The 14,452-nt window shown below is 31.5% G+C and overlaps 1 protein-coding gene across 4 annotated transcripts in view; it reads right to left on the bottom strand.

Annotated features, from left to right (window-relative positions):
- Positions 1-1,867: 1,867 nt before the first annotated feature.
- The window catches only part of LOC134721931 (uncharacterized), a 38,761-nt gene continuing 26,176 nt past the window's right edge, over positions 1,868-14,452 (bottom strand). Inside the window, exons 1-2 of one of the 4 annotated variants that reach the window (XM_063585238.1) lie at positions 11,795-11,950; positions 1,868-3,472 (exon numbers count right to left, since the gene is read on the bottom strand). In XM_063585238.1, coding sequence (XP_063441308.1) covers positions 2,127-3,449 — 1,323 coding nt within the window. In that variant the 5' untranslated portion in view covers positions 3,450-3,472; positions 11,795-11,950 and the 3' untranslated portion in view covers positions 1,868-2,126. Of the gene's footprint in view, positions 3,473-5,230; positions 5,315-6,036; positions 6,186-11,794; positions 11,951-14,452 lie in introns of those variants that run through there. The other 3 variants (XM_063585239.1, XM_063585240.1, XM_063585241.1) reach the window with 3 other exon arrangements.

Here is a 14,452-nt window from a genome sequence, read left to right as displayed (position 1 = left end):
AAATAGATGACAACAACACCTGGTTTAGTTCAAAATGGTGTCAGAACAAAAGGTATGATTCCATGCTATCCTGTGTACAGTTAACAACAACCTCTGGTTTACTGAACATATGTGACACCAACAACTTGTTAAAAAATTCCATGCTACCCTGTGTACAGTTCACAACAACACCTGATTTAAAGATAACATGCTTCTCTGTTCATAGAAATATAGGTGACAACACCTGGTTTAAAGATTACATGCTACCCTGTGTGCAATTCATAACAACGCCTGGTTTACTGTATGTATGTAACAACACGAACTTGTTCAAAGATTTCATGCTCAACTGTGCACAGCTCATAACAACACCTGGTGTACTGCATATATGTGACAACAACAACTGGTTCAAAGATTCCATACTACCCTGTGTACAGTTCACAAGAACATGTTCAAAGATTCCATGCTACCCTGTGTACAGTTCACAAGAACATGTTCAAAGATTCCATGCTACCCTGTGTACAGTTCACAAGAACATGTTCAAAGATTCCATGCTACCCTGTGTACAGTTCACAAGAACATGTTCAAAGATTTCATGCTACCCTGTGTACAGTTCACAAGAACATGTTCAAAGATTCCATGCTACCCTGTGTACAGTTAAAAACAAAATCTGGTTTACCTCAAATAACAACAACAACTTGTCCAAAGAGTTCATTCTACTCTATGTACAGTTCACAACAACACCCAGTTTACTGCATATAGGAGACACCAGCAACTTGCTTAAAGATTCCATGCTACCCTGTGTATAGTTAACAACAACAGCTGGTTTACTGCAGAAATGTGACAACAGCAACTTGTTCAAAGATTCCATGCTACCCTGTGTATAGTTTACAACAATACCTGGTTTACTGCATATACATATAGATGACAACAACTTGCTTAAAGATTACATGCTACCCTGAGCACATATAACAACAACAGCTGGTTTTCTGCCTAAAGGTGACAAGAATAATGTATTCAAAGATTCAATGCTACCCTGTGTACAGTTCACAAGATCGTGTTCAAAGATTCCAGGATACCCTGTGTACTGTTTACAACAACACCTGGTTTAAAGATAACATCCTACTCTATACATAGAAACATAGGTGACAACATCACCTGGTTTAAAGATTCTAGACTTTACCTCGTCAATAGTTAATTTCATGTCTGTTTAAATGGAAACGATTTCAATAAATCATCACTTTACAGCTACCTGTCCTAATTTTGACCTTAAAGAGCATTTAAAATTAAAGAAGTGGCTCAGATAAATCGACGGGTAAATTGACGCATGTATATATAAGTGATACCATATGACCGTTTGGTCTGTCAAATTTAAATGAACTGATTTAATGACCAGTTTCTTCCACCATCAAAAAGTGGAATCAAATATATGCCGAATCATTTTGTTAATCGTTAGATCCATACAACATCTTCCGAAAAGATTTATATTGTATGCAAATATTATAAAAGTTTTCTCGCTACATGTCTATAATTAGTTAACGAATAGATCATATTTAAATAAAGTGTCTGCATCAAGAACCAAGGTTTGTCACCTAAATGTCATTTACACCTGACAACGTCATTATATTCATATAATTTATCAAGTCATTTAACTCATAAATGACATATCTTAACTTTCCAAATTAAAAAAGGACGTTTTCAACCATTAAATTATGTGGAAAGGATATCTTATTTTACCATCTTCGATAATAAAGCAATGAACCCAAACAAACCTTGCTTTCTTTTATAAGGACAAGCTAAGGTGACATGACAATATCACCAAGAAAAGTACAGTATCACAGATATTTGTTTTTCACACTAAAGTCTAGATTCAATAAGATAGAGACACCGGTTTATTATTAACCATTTTATTTCATTGCACTTGTATAAAAATCTGTTTAAAATGTTTCACTTTTGTCGATTGGAAGGTTTCCCACAACTGTATTTAATCATTAAACTGGTAAAATCAGTTATCAAATCTTTCATTACCCTGCTATTATTTTCATTTTAACTGATTAATTTGACACAAAGAATGAACTGGTTTCAATGAAACTTTGAACAACTGTATCTAGACTAGTGAGAAAAATCTTATTTTAAACGGAGATCGATTACTAGACTAGAATTAAATGTTGCTTGTCGTAGTTCATTCGGATTAAATCACCCAACAGTTTATTGTTCTTGTTACTTTTAAGCCTGTCTGGGTCCTGGTAAATTCTGGTCGGTAACGTGGGAACAAGCACCGGTTTTCTGCAAGTTTTATAATTATAATAGTCTATTTCCTTTTTACAGGACGGTAAAAGGTACATTTCTGTATCTTCGTGAATCACAGATTGAAGTTTGTTTTCATGATCCTCATCTTTAATGGAATAAATCTTAAATTTTGGCTTTCTGCATTTTGACAATCTCTTTTTCTGTTTTTGAACACAATGTTTGAGATCACTGTCAGAGTTTTTACTTTCTACTTCCGGTGTGGCCTCAGCAACTTGATAAGGCACTTCTATTTTCTCGTTTGTACATTCATGATATTCATTGTCATCTTCTGATTCTGATTGGTCGGCGAAAACATCCGGATCAGAAACTTCTGACTCCGATGTATGTGGCACGCTAGACGACTCTGTCGAAACAGTCGAAAAAGAATCAGTTCGATTGCATCGTGATTGGTCAGAATCAGTTCTACTTAAACTCTGGATTATTTCTCGAACTTGTTGTTTTAAAAACAAATTTTGTTCAATTTTGTCCAAAAACACAGGATATTCACACTCCGTACTTTCACCATCATTGAGATCATATTCAGTCTCACTATCGTCTAAATTTTGTTCCGAATTTATAATTCGGGTTGGTAATGCTATCGAGTCGGTCTCACTTCTACTACAATTTAATAAATCCACACTTTCATATGTCGGAGTTTTAGAAACCCCATCTCGTACATGAAAATTTGTTATTGTATTAGTTAAATCAGAATTAGATTCCAGTTGAACTGTCGACTCTTTGGGAACGTCGTTATGAGATCTAGATACATTTGTCGCACTTTTTATGGCACTAGATTTGGCGGGAATACGTCTGGCAGGCAAAACCGGAACAACCATATATGGTCCTTCCTTTTCGTCTTCCTCTACAAGACTAGAAGTAAATTTTAAACCAGTCAAAATTCTAAACTGGCTTGCTATAATGTTATCTGGGAGATCCTTAATTTCATCATAAATATGGGGTGATGACGAGCCGTGTAAACTCGTCGTACAGTCATTTAATGCTGTAGTGTTAACTTCCTTTGGCACAACATCTGCAACTTGAACACAATTATTTTCGAACTTTCGGAATCCATACGGTGAATTGTCTCTAGATTTTGAATCTTTAAAGCCATATTCTGTTGGAGAATCGTCACTACTATCATAACATTTCCGCTTATGCTTTCGACCTTTGAACCATCGAATCATATCTTGATGCTACTTCAACCTTCCTGTAAAAAAATAAGTATGTAATATCAGCATAGTTTTGTATAAATCGTTCCATCCATAAGTCTTAAAATTTGACTGAGTGCATGTAATATAGACCAGGAAAAGCGACAACTTGACATGAATAATTTATGAGGTGCTCCTAGTTTTAAGCATTTCATACGTTCTTAAAAGTTAATGTTAATGCACATACACCTATCAAAACCACGTTAATTCAATTCTAACGGAAATGTATGTTTCCCAGACACAAACTAGAATAATTATGAAGGGTTTATATTGACAAATCAAGTTGAGGTCAAATATGTAACATGGTAAAGAGTTTGGGGTCAACTGTAAGCTTGGAGGTATTTATAAGCTACAAACACTAGAGTAATTTATTGTCGGTGAACACCAAACAGCAGTATTGTATTCAATTGGTGCAGTTACCATTAGTGTTTCCACACAACGTAAGGTGCAAATTGTTTATAAACAAAGGTGTCTGTCAATGTTGTCCTAACTCCGCCCATGTCTAAATACGAGAGGTTAGTTATTTTCATTATAAAACATTAAATTTTCCTTTACTTACATTTCATTGCATTTTCTTTTACTTAAATTATGATTTAATGCAATGCAGTGTGGCAATTAACATAATCTGCACTTTAACATCAAATGTATCTTTACAAAATACACATTCAAAATGTTAAGGAAATGACATTACTGTTAATTATGACACCTGCAAAAGCTTTTAAATAACCACTTGCCCATTAACCTATAAAGCGGTAAATCGTTTTTGTTAAATCATATACATCCGTTTAAACTGTCGTACTTGTTGGCATAGAATTATAAAATTGAAGACATTTTTTTAGACGAAATATATTTTAATGTCATATTTTAAAATAACATTATGATTGATAGTAACGTCTTTTTTTATTAACCTAAATGGTACTATTTATACGAAAGGCTACAGGTAACAAAACGGAAAGATACATTAGTATAATGTAACAAGAAATTGACTGATTACAGGTATTTTTTAATAATTACATCATTAACAGGTGTCAAATAAAAAGATTGATCTATTATAACTTATAATTTTCGGATTCAATAAGTGGTAGCATTTAAAATCTGTCTGGTTATGGAGGCGAGTATATGATTATAATACAAGAAAATTAATCATTTCGAAAAGAGGAAGTCTCATTTTAAGGAAAAGCTAATTGTCGTCTTAGTTGTCAGAAAAGATCATCAATGGACCAAAGGTCACTGCAAAAGGACTTATTTTGAATAATGTACAAAGATTGTGGAAAAATTAGTTGCTATTTGTACCCTGGGCTTTCCTAATGAAAATGTTAAACAGCAGTTTATCAAAACTTTACATTTTGCCAAATTGAAATGTATTAAAATAAGGATATTGTCAATAAGACAAATGTACATCCAAAATCAAATGGCTGGTAAAGAAATAGACATTTTAAACTACACATACAGCGTTCAACAATGTTACAATGAGCAAAATCCATGCCTTATAGTAAGTAAGCTATATAAGCTAAATTCAGCTGAGAAAGAAAAATACTGATATATCCATGTTACATAAAAAGGAGTTAGAAAATAACTTTTAAAGTCATTACTCTTTTCTTTAACTGACAATTGCTAAAAATAAAAAGAAGTAAAGTAAAAATAAGTTTGATAGAAAATAACCTTTTAACTTTTCTCTTTAGCTAATATTTGCTCATAAAAAATACGTAAAAGACGATTAAACTTAAAACTAAATAATTTAGACATTATGGCTTTACCGTATGACAGAATCAAGTGTACCTCAAAACGAAATGTTAATATAAATCAAAATATTATTGTTGTTAATTGTTGCGCAATCTGTGGGCAAGGCTAAGTACAAGATAATGTAAACAACTTATGCATCAGACAATATATAAAATATTGATATTATAGATATACAGGAGTTTCTAACCACATAAACCTTGTATATGTTGTCCCATCAGAACGTGACAGACATGTGATATATTTACAAGGTGCATTATATGCGCCACATCAAAAGAAAAGACAACTAAGATGCACTGTCTCTATTTGCATAATGCACTTTAGTGATTGTTAGTGTTCTATTTTGATTTATGATCACGGTAGTAATGTGCCTTACTTAAATCTCAATTATAGACTGTGCTGTAAGTAGATGTCTATAAAATGTATGTAATATATCTATGTAAACAATGCACTTGTTGAATGTGGGGATTAAAAAATGTTTAAAAAAGTGTATTTACATTTGCATTGAATATTGTAAAGTGCAATTTCATGGAAAAAAACATAAGTTTTGTAGACATGAATTAAATGAATTATTTTTCGGTAAACTTGTGTTGTTCTTTTTAGTTTGCTTGCTTTGTTGAATTAAAGATGATGAATCAATGCAACTGTTAAACAACATAACAGCAAGGAAAATTTCTAAGATTTTTAGTGTTTCAAAAATTTCTTCGGCACAATTTCACTTATTTCAAAAGGCTGATAATACGAATTTTTTTTTACTGTAAAGTCTGAATATTAAACAATTCTTTTTTTAATTTCAGGTGAGAGTACTAAAAAGAATCCATACCTTTTTAATATTCAAGGATAAGATGGCAAAAATTACTGCAACTTCATTAACGTTTGTGATCATCAATCATTTATTGTTCTGGAGGATGTTATATTAAGGTTTGTTTACTCATTGTTGACTAACACGGACCTTTTAGCCGTATCGGTCCATCTCACTCCTACTATACATATATATCGCTTTATCTATTATTAATATTACTAGATGTTATAGAAGTTTGCATCAGAACAACATTGCAATCTGGTGATTTGGACCCCTTGGCTATATATTGATGATGTCAGGCCTGATTTAGACAACTGAAATTGATCCAGTGTAACTTAGCTCAGCAATGACACACATCTCCATGGCCCAGGGATGAAATAACAAAAATATTGTGTTAAGAATAGGGTTGTCATGTAAATTATGTATTTCACAAATAAAGTTGTTAAATTTGATTGATTTAAGGTATCATATAATTTAAGAATAATTGTAACTTTAAAATCAAGTCATGGACCTTTAAAATATATTCATACAGTTTTCACAGATAATAAAAATCGAAGGTTAAATCGTCATTAATGATACGTGACGTCGACGTTTTAATTTGAATTTCTTCTATTTACTATGACATTAACAAAGGGATGTTTTTTTCTCATTAAATACATAAATATTGTGAAAAGATTCAGTTTATTACAGTAAGAACATAATAAATAAACGAATTTCTATAGAGTGAATATGTATATTAAATAATATACCGAATCATTAATCAATCTGTATAGCTCAAGACTTAAAAAAAAAATTTCACGTAATTTCTCGTTTAAAAGTGAGAATATTTTCGTCGACAGGTATAACTTGATACCTACAAGGCCATAGCTATGCAGTAAATAAATATTGTCCCTGTTCTCTTGAAATCTACGCCTATCTGTATAAAATTTCAACGATCCTTTTTAAATCCTTGAAAATGGATCATCCAAAGAGAGATCAATAAAACGAATCAGAGCACCACTTGTAATTCAAAAATCTCCTTTGAATTTTAAGAAACGAGACGTGAAAATAATCTGCCTGTTCGTTAAATGTAAACATTGTATCTTTCAGCTTATTTTTTCAAAGTTTAAACAGTTAGCTTTTATTTACTTATCAGTTTTGAACGAAGGTTGAAGATTTAAGATAACAAAAGGAACATTTAAAATGGACTTTAATAACGACCAAACAAGCTTAATGTATGGTTGCCGCGTTTTTCATCAGCCCATTACTTCTGCGCTTGACCCACAAAAAGTAAATTGAACGCCAAGATTTTTATCTTTTCTCTATAGTACATGACGATACATCTTTTAGGTATAAATAGTATATAATATAAAGGGATACAAAGTATATAGTGCAAACGTTTTACTAGATGCGAATAATTAATTAAATCCGGTGTCCATTTCAATATGATAATTGCATCAGCATTGCACAAAATTCAGTTCGGATTCAATTTGGATATTTCAGTGGATATTGAAAAATCAATTGTCTCTTGCAGTATTTTTATTTGCCATAATATTATTTTAATGAATTTGTGAACAAAATGTTTAGCTTATGTGATATTATCAAGATACCAAAAAATATATCAAGATACCAAGAAAGCAATACAAAAATCATGAAATTTAATGGATGACCTATTACCCAAACAATGATGTACGAGGTTATGTACGGCAAAACTTTACAAATTGAAAATAAACAATAACCCTTATATACCTGGTTATAGTTGTGAGTATAGAAAAAAATATGGATATTAGGGTATAATTCTCAGGACAACAGTATCATGAAGTTGATATATGCAACGCTTGTTCTTAAGAGGGGTAGACATTTTCTGCTCAATGAACGACACCTTTCGTATATATCATCAAATGTAAAATTATATTACAAGTTATGTTCAGAGAATGAAAGACGTGATAGCGGCCATGATTTCACATATCAACTGTTGAGTGCTTTCGTACCAAAGTACAGTGTAACCATGTGTCTGGCTGAATTACAACATAAATCTTATTCTTTTGCCTGTAAATATTAACAATGCGTACCACATTTAGACAAGTCATGTATTTTAATAAATTATTTAATAGATAAAGAATAAATTGCAGAACATCATAAACTATTTCCACCTGTTACATCCTTTTATTGTGTTGTATGCACATGTATATTGCAAATTTAGTTTCTAAGTAGGAATATTATTTCAAACTACAAAAGTTTCTAGGTTTAAAAAAATGAGGTCTTTATACGTTTGTTCAATACACTGGCAGGAATCTAGGTGTTGACTCAACTCATCCAAGATACTGTTAGAATACCAGAGATCATTATCAAAATGGGGGAAATCAAACTTTAATTGCAAGTTCTTAGAGCTTTTCTTCAGCATAATTTCACATCGCTTGATAATGTTACCAACTAGCACTGCAGCTGTATGTTCGTTTATGCGGATATAATTTAAACTATTTAAAGTTTCATAATTTTACTTTAAAGTAACCAGAATGCCAATAGTTAGGACTTAGCTGCTTGAAAATATACATTGTAGTCAAAACAAACACAAGATTTTATGGTTTATATTTATTTTTCCTTTTTCATGCCATCCTCTATTTTTCGATTGGATCGTGAGGTTGGGCTGTTCATGGCTATCTAGAGTACTAAGCTAATCTTGTCATACATTTCTGTATTATTCATGAATGGTCCTTACCAAATTAACATTCAGCCAATAATTCCTGTTATTTAGTTTTGATTGAAATCAACAGTAGTAAATTGCGTTACAGATAAAGGTAATTCGAGATAACGAAGAAACGTTGTCAAGTTCAGTTTGTTCGAATCAACAGTGTTGGGTCGATACAATTGCTTATTGACTATATAAAGGATTGAATCAAATTGATTTTATAATAAGGCACATTTGCATCCATTCTCGTTCGAAATATTTTTCACATAAAATTGCATTATTAGGATGCACCTCATTTTGGTTCATTTTGGGTTCATATCTACCTTGTTGAATGGCTCTCCCAAGAACGTTAAAATTGAACAGACATAAGGAAGTTTTAGTTGTGTTAAAATGCATCTTTCAGTGGTGTGTTATGACAACAGTGTTTTATTGTACTCATGCACCTTAAAAGTCCTCGTTTATTCATATTTTGTTGGTTGTTTATTGACGTACAACATCTGTTTTTATTCAAATTGAATATAAGCTAACTTAATGATAAGCACTCTCAGTGTAAGAGTAGAATTACGCCGAAATGAAATGAATACAACTGAAGTCTTTGTATTATACCGGGTATCTCAACCTGAAGATGGTTTTAAATATGTCAATACCAATTAACCCAAAAATCACTTGAACACTTTTATAGTCAATAACGTAGGTTGTCAACTGGTTTCTTTTTTGAACTGTTTTCTGTGCTTTTGTCCTTAAAGTTATCTTGTCATCTTACTAGAGGTACATCACCATAAACTAAATAGGTTTTGTCTATTCTTATCACTTAAACCAAAATAAGACTTTTCTTTTATTTTTAGGTAATCCGGTGAAAAACATGATATTTTCTCGAAAGATAAGAAACAATTGTTTGAATACATGCAGCTAGAACGGCCATAGAATGAACCAAGCAGTGAAATGTAACTTCATTAACTAAAGACCTCCGTGGAGTTAGGAAAAATAATTTATAAAAACATGTTAGAAAATACCACAGCAGGATGGATTATTCAATATCTATGCAGAAAAGAACTGCGGGAGACTGAACAGAAAAAACCTTGTAAATCAATGTGTAAATCCAAGTTTTCATTAAAATATAAAAAAGTCAATTAATTTAGCAACACAACTATGATAAAAGTCATGTTAGCAAGGGAAAACATTTATTATATCATTATAAATTACTTTTTTTATATTCTATAAAGAGACATAATAAAAATATATAAAGCTATCAGATACAGCTCGGAAATTAATAATGCATTTTATTTTAGAAAAAAGCCAAACATTTTATATGAAACATATCATATGTCATAAAATTTCTACATCTGCTGCCTGCAGGGGTGACAGGTCGTGTGAATCCAGCCATATACACACAGTTAGTAACACAATTACACATGTAACATGTGTGTTAATAGTTTCTGTATGTCCAAAATTAATTTGTTTGTTATATAAATGATATAAATGTCTTATTACTGTAACAAGATTGTCTGGTATACCCCTATAGTTACGGAGCATGTCGACCTTATTATATTATATAGAGATGATTTTATTGAATTGAAATTGCTTGTATTTTTTTTTCTTGATTTTCAGGTGTTCTAGAATGCAAAAATAATAATAATTTATAGATGAATAAAAAGTCAACAAAATTTATTTAAAACATGGAACAATCATAATGATAACCAGTAGATGTTTACATCTTAGTCTTTTTGTTTGTGTTGGATAGTTGTCAAGGTGCGCGAATCAGGGTTTTGAAAAAGGGGACCAGGACTTCCAATTCAATGTTTGGAGTGATACTTGTAAACAGTCATTGTATAAGTTACGAGTCAAACGATATGCTCCATGAAGGGGTAGAATTCCTAAACCACCTCTGTTGTCTTCCCCTCATTTTGAATATTGCATATTGAGTTAAAGATGGACAACATCATCATTGATCCCAATACAGTTACAGATGGAGACATTAACCTCAGAAAATAAATACTCAAGAGAATGACTTATTGAAAATATATTAAAAAGTGTCATTTGTCAAACAAACAATTCTGAATAAACCAATACATCTAGAATTCAACTGGGATCAACTTCAACAGTTATAGTAAATGGATTTTTCCTGATTCTAATGCCCATAACCATTCTTTAGGGACCCAAAACCTTTAAGGCCTCGTAATGAAAATCAACACGTTATATGACTTTCATAACAAAGGTTAACACGGGAGAATTATCATCAATCCCAAATAAAAGTGAAGAATATACCAAAGGGACTGCTTTCAAAGTCATAAGTTGGAAATTAAAATGACAACGCCATGACATCTTAAATTATGAAGGCAGATATACAATTTGTATTCCATGATTTTTTGAAAATGAAACCAATTGGTTGGGGAGGTACAACAGGTTGTACAGGGAACTTAACAGATCTTAAATAAAGGCATCATTATCACATGTAAGCTAGGAGATTTACAAAAATCATCTTAAAATTTACTGAACAGTCATATATATCATGTTTGTCTCAACATGGCTTCAGGGATTTGTTCAGGCACTATGACTGAAACATTAGAGTTGTCAGTATTTTCACACAGGTTTGAATACACACATGGAGAAAACTGATACAAGTTGAAATCTGTCTGAATAACCAAAACGTGACAATAACAAAAGATCACTACATTAACCTATAGACTAAAGAACTGCTTGATTTGATATAGGTTTATATAGAGTATATAAAGAGATTAAACTATATACAAAATGAAATTACTGTTGATTTTGTACCAATAATGTCTGTAAAGATTTAAAAATTGAAACTTTTTCCCACTGTTAAGAAGAACACATGGAATTTGGTAAGAAATGGAAGATTTGATATTTACATTAAAATGTTTTTAGGCAAATTATCAATTTAATATAAAACAAAATCATTCTTACGCGCGATCGTCGATGATTTTATAAACTCTATCATCTGAGAAACAGTTAAATTATTCAAAATTAACGAGAAGGAAGGAAGGAACTTAATGACAACAACCGAACATTTTTGTTTTAGTAAATTGTAATTTCCTTGTTTGTTCATAAATGATGAACTAAAATAAAACCACACACAGCCTAGATACATACCTTTTTAGATTCTATATTGAGATCCATATGCCATCTTTAAAGTTTCTCAAAATGTAATCCTTTAGACATCAAGATTGAATGCTTATACCGTTAAGGTGTTGAAATTTAACTCGACAGGTAAAAATCTAAACATGCACACCTGAGTTTAGGATAAAAGCATATTAAATAGGCGGAGCTTTATGACATTTATATGTCCAATCAGCCCGAGGCTTTCAAACCAACATATAAAGCGTCAACACTGCACAAAAGCCATTCATAAAATGTAAATACAGCTTCTGTGAAAAACAGCATAAAACTATAGTGTTACTTAACTTTTGAAAACAGATATTAGCCTATTCACAGCTAAATGGATTATAAATAAAGTGGAAGGAAATGTCATAAGATATTGGCCTTGCTTTGTATGAAAGTATATAAAAGATTTAAATATGCATTAACTTGTAAAAAACGATTCATGCAGGCATAAGAAAGAACCTTTCATTTTGTGAATTATTAAAGTGCAAATATCTATTTGTGCAGCATCTAATTGTATTTGTTCATAGTTCAATTATGAATGTTCATTTTTGACAACTTCTGACCGTAACTGATATTCTAAACACCTTAGACATATTAATTCAATGGACAAACATTATTAAGATATATTGCATACACAAAGATGTTTCAAAGATAAAATAGGTGCACACTATCAGCTATTTATGGTGCTTTTAATTCAAAATATGAAAATTATATATTCAGTGAAAATATATGAAAATTGTATTCTAACATACCAACATTTGCATTTGTAAGCTTTAATGGTCATTAAAAATGCTGAGAAAAGTTTAATTGCATATACTGTGTCACATTACAAAAGGAAGCAGCAATATAGCGTAAAAAAATCAGGTTAAGATTTGCATGAGAGAGTTGCAACCTTGCACTTTTTGTATGTATACCAAAGCAATAGGTGCAATAAATAATTATCAATTCAAATATCTAATAAAAAGAGATAGAAGATAAAAACACAGCTATCAAAAAGCACATTCCAATTATTAAAGCACCGTGTTCAAAAATGAATATACAATAACAGTCTACAAAACGAATCATAAAAAATAAAACAGAGACTTCTTACCTAATATCGGTGGTTGTTCTTCCGAGCAGTAATGTACAGTTGTGCACAAACATGATCTTAAATTAACTAGTGATTCCCGAAATAATAATTGATACAATATTAAATGAATAAACAATGTGTTTCAAACTATAAATATAATATTTAAACTAGAAAAAAGATGCATTCACTATTCAGCTTAGAGAAGCACTTTTGGAGCACTTCATCGCATTAATAAATGCATTTGCCTAAATATTGACATACTAAAATTATAGAATGCATATGCGACCAAAATCAATTTTACAAAGGCTGTTTAAAACAATGTTTAAATTTCACAGTGCACACTCTATGACCTATTATCGGTACAGCAGATGCAAAATAATTCAATATATGCATGTGTAATACATATCAAAATCTACCGAAAACGATTGCAAAATCCATTTCATTGTATTGCAATGGCAATCAAAAACGCAGATAAAATCTGCTAGCTGTACTTAATAGAAAACAAAACAATTGTTTAAATGGCAATTGGTAACACAGGCCCTTTTGTGCAGTTAATCTCAGTATTTAAGAGATACAGCTTACTATGCGTATAGTCATATTTATGTTGTAGATGTTTGAACTTTGAATAATGAAAACAAACGTAATTGAAATTTGAGACATAACTTGAAACATATGCATATAAATAAACTATAAAATATGCTGTTTATTTACAGAGTCAACGGAACGTCAACATCAAGGGATATACAACTTAGTAATGTAAACGGAACCGTCGCCTGATTTGATCCTAGCAACAAAAATTAATTATAAGTATTGAAAGCTTCTTTTTGGAATTGCATAGGGTTGTAGAAGCGTTGGCCGTGTGCACATTTTTAGAAAGAAGCGCTTCAATGCTGCCCTTTATAGCTTGTTGTTCGGTGTGAGCCAAGGCTCCGTGTTGAAGGCCGTACTTTAACCTATAATGGTTTACTTTTTAAATTGTTAGTTGGATGGAGAGTTGTCTCATTGGCACTCGCACCACATCTTCCTATATCTATTCATACAAAATGTACTTCGGTTAATGCTTTTACACCCCAATGAATTTACAAAAAGAAGCATTAAATTCTTAAATGATATGTTAATAACTCTGACAAAGAGATATGACAAGTTTCCCTTGTGTTTACCTTAACAACAGTATATACATCAGAACCTACTGCAAAGTAAAGGCTGCATATAACATTTTTCATACTGTTTCATTACATGAATAAAGAAAGGCAACAGTAGTATATCGGTGTCCAAAGGTTATCAATCGATTGAGAGAAAACAAAATCCGGGATACAAAACAAAACCAAGGGGAAAAGATCAACTATAAGAGGAAAACAAAATAACAACAGTAACACCGAAGTGCAACAAAAACAAACGCCAACACACATAGGAAAAACATATTTGATAACAACTGCCATATTCCTATTTTAAGAAAAATGGCGGGTTGAACCTGGTGAAATGACATGCCAAACCTCCTGTATTATGACAATGTTAACAAATATTTAATAGACTACGTAACAGAAATAAAGTACAAAAACACGTAATAAAACGCATAA

This window comes from Mytilus trossulus, chromosome 6 (genome assembly GCF_036588685.1).
Source record: "Mytilus trossulus isolate FHL-02 chromosome 6, PNRI_Mtr1.1.1.hap1, whole genome shotgun sequence".
NCBI lineage: Eukaryota > Metazoa > Mollusca > Bivalvia > Mytilida > Mytilidae > Mytilus > Mytilus trossulus.
Note: the sequence above shows the minus strand (reverse complement) of the source record. Positions and strands in the feature narration are given on the sequence as shown.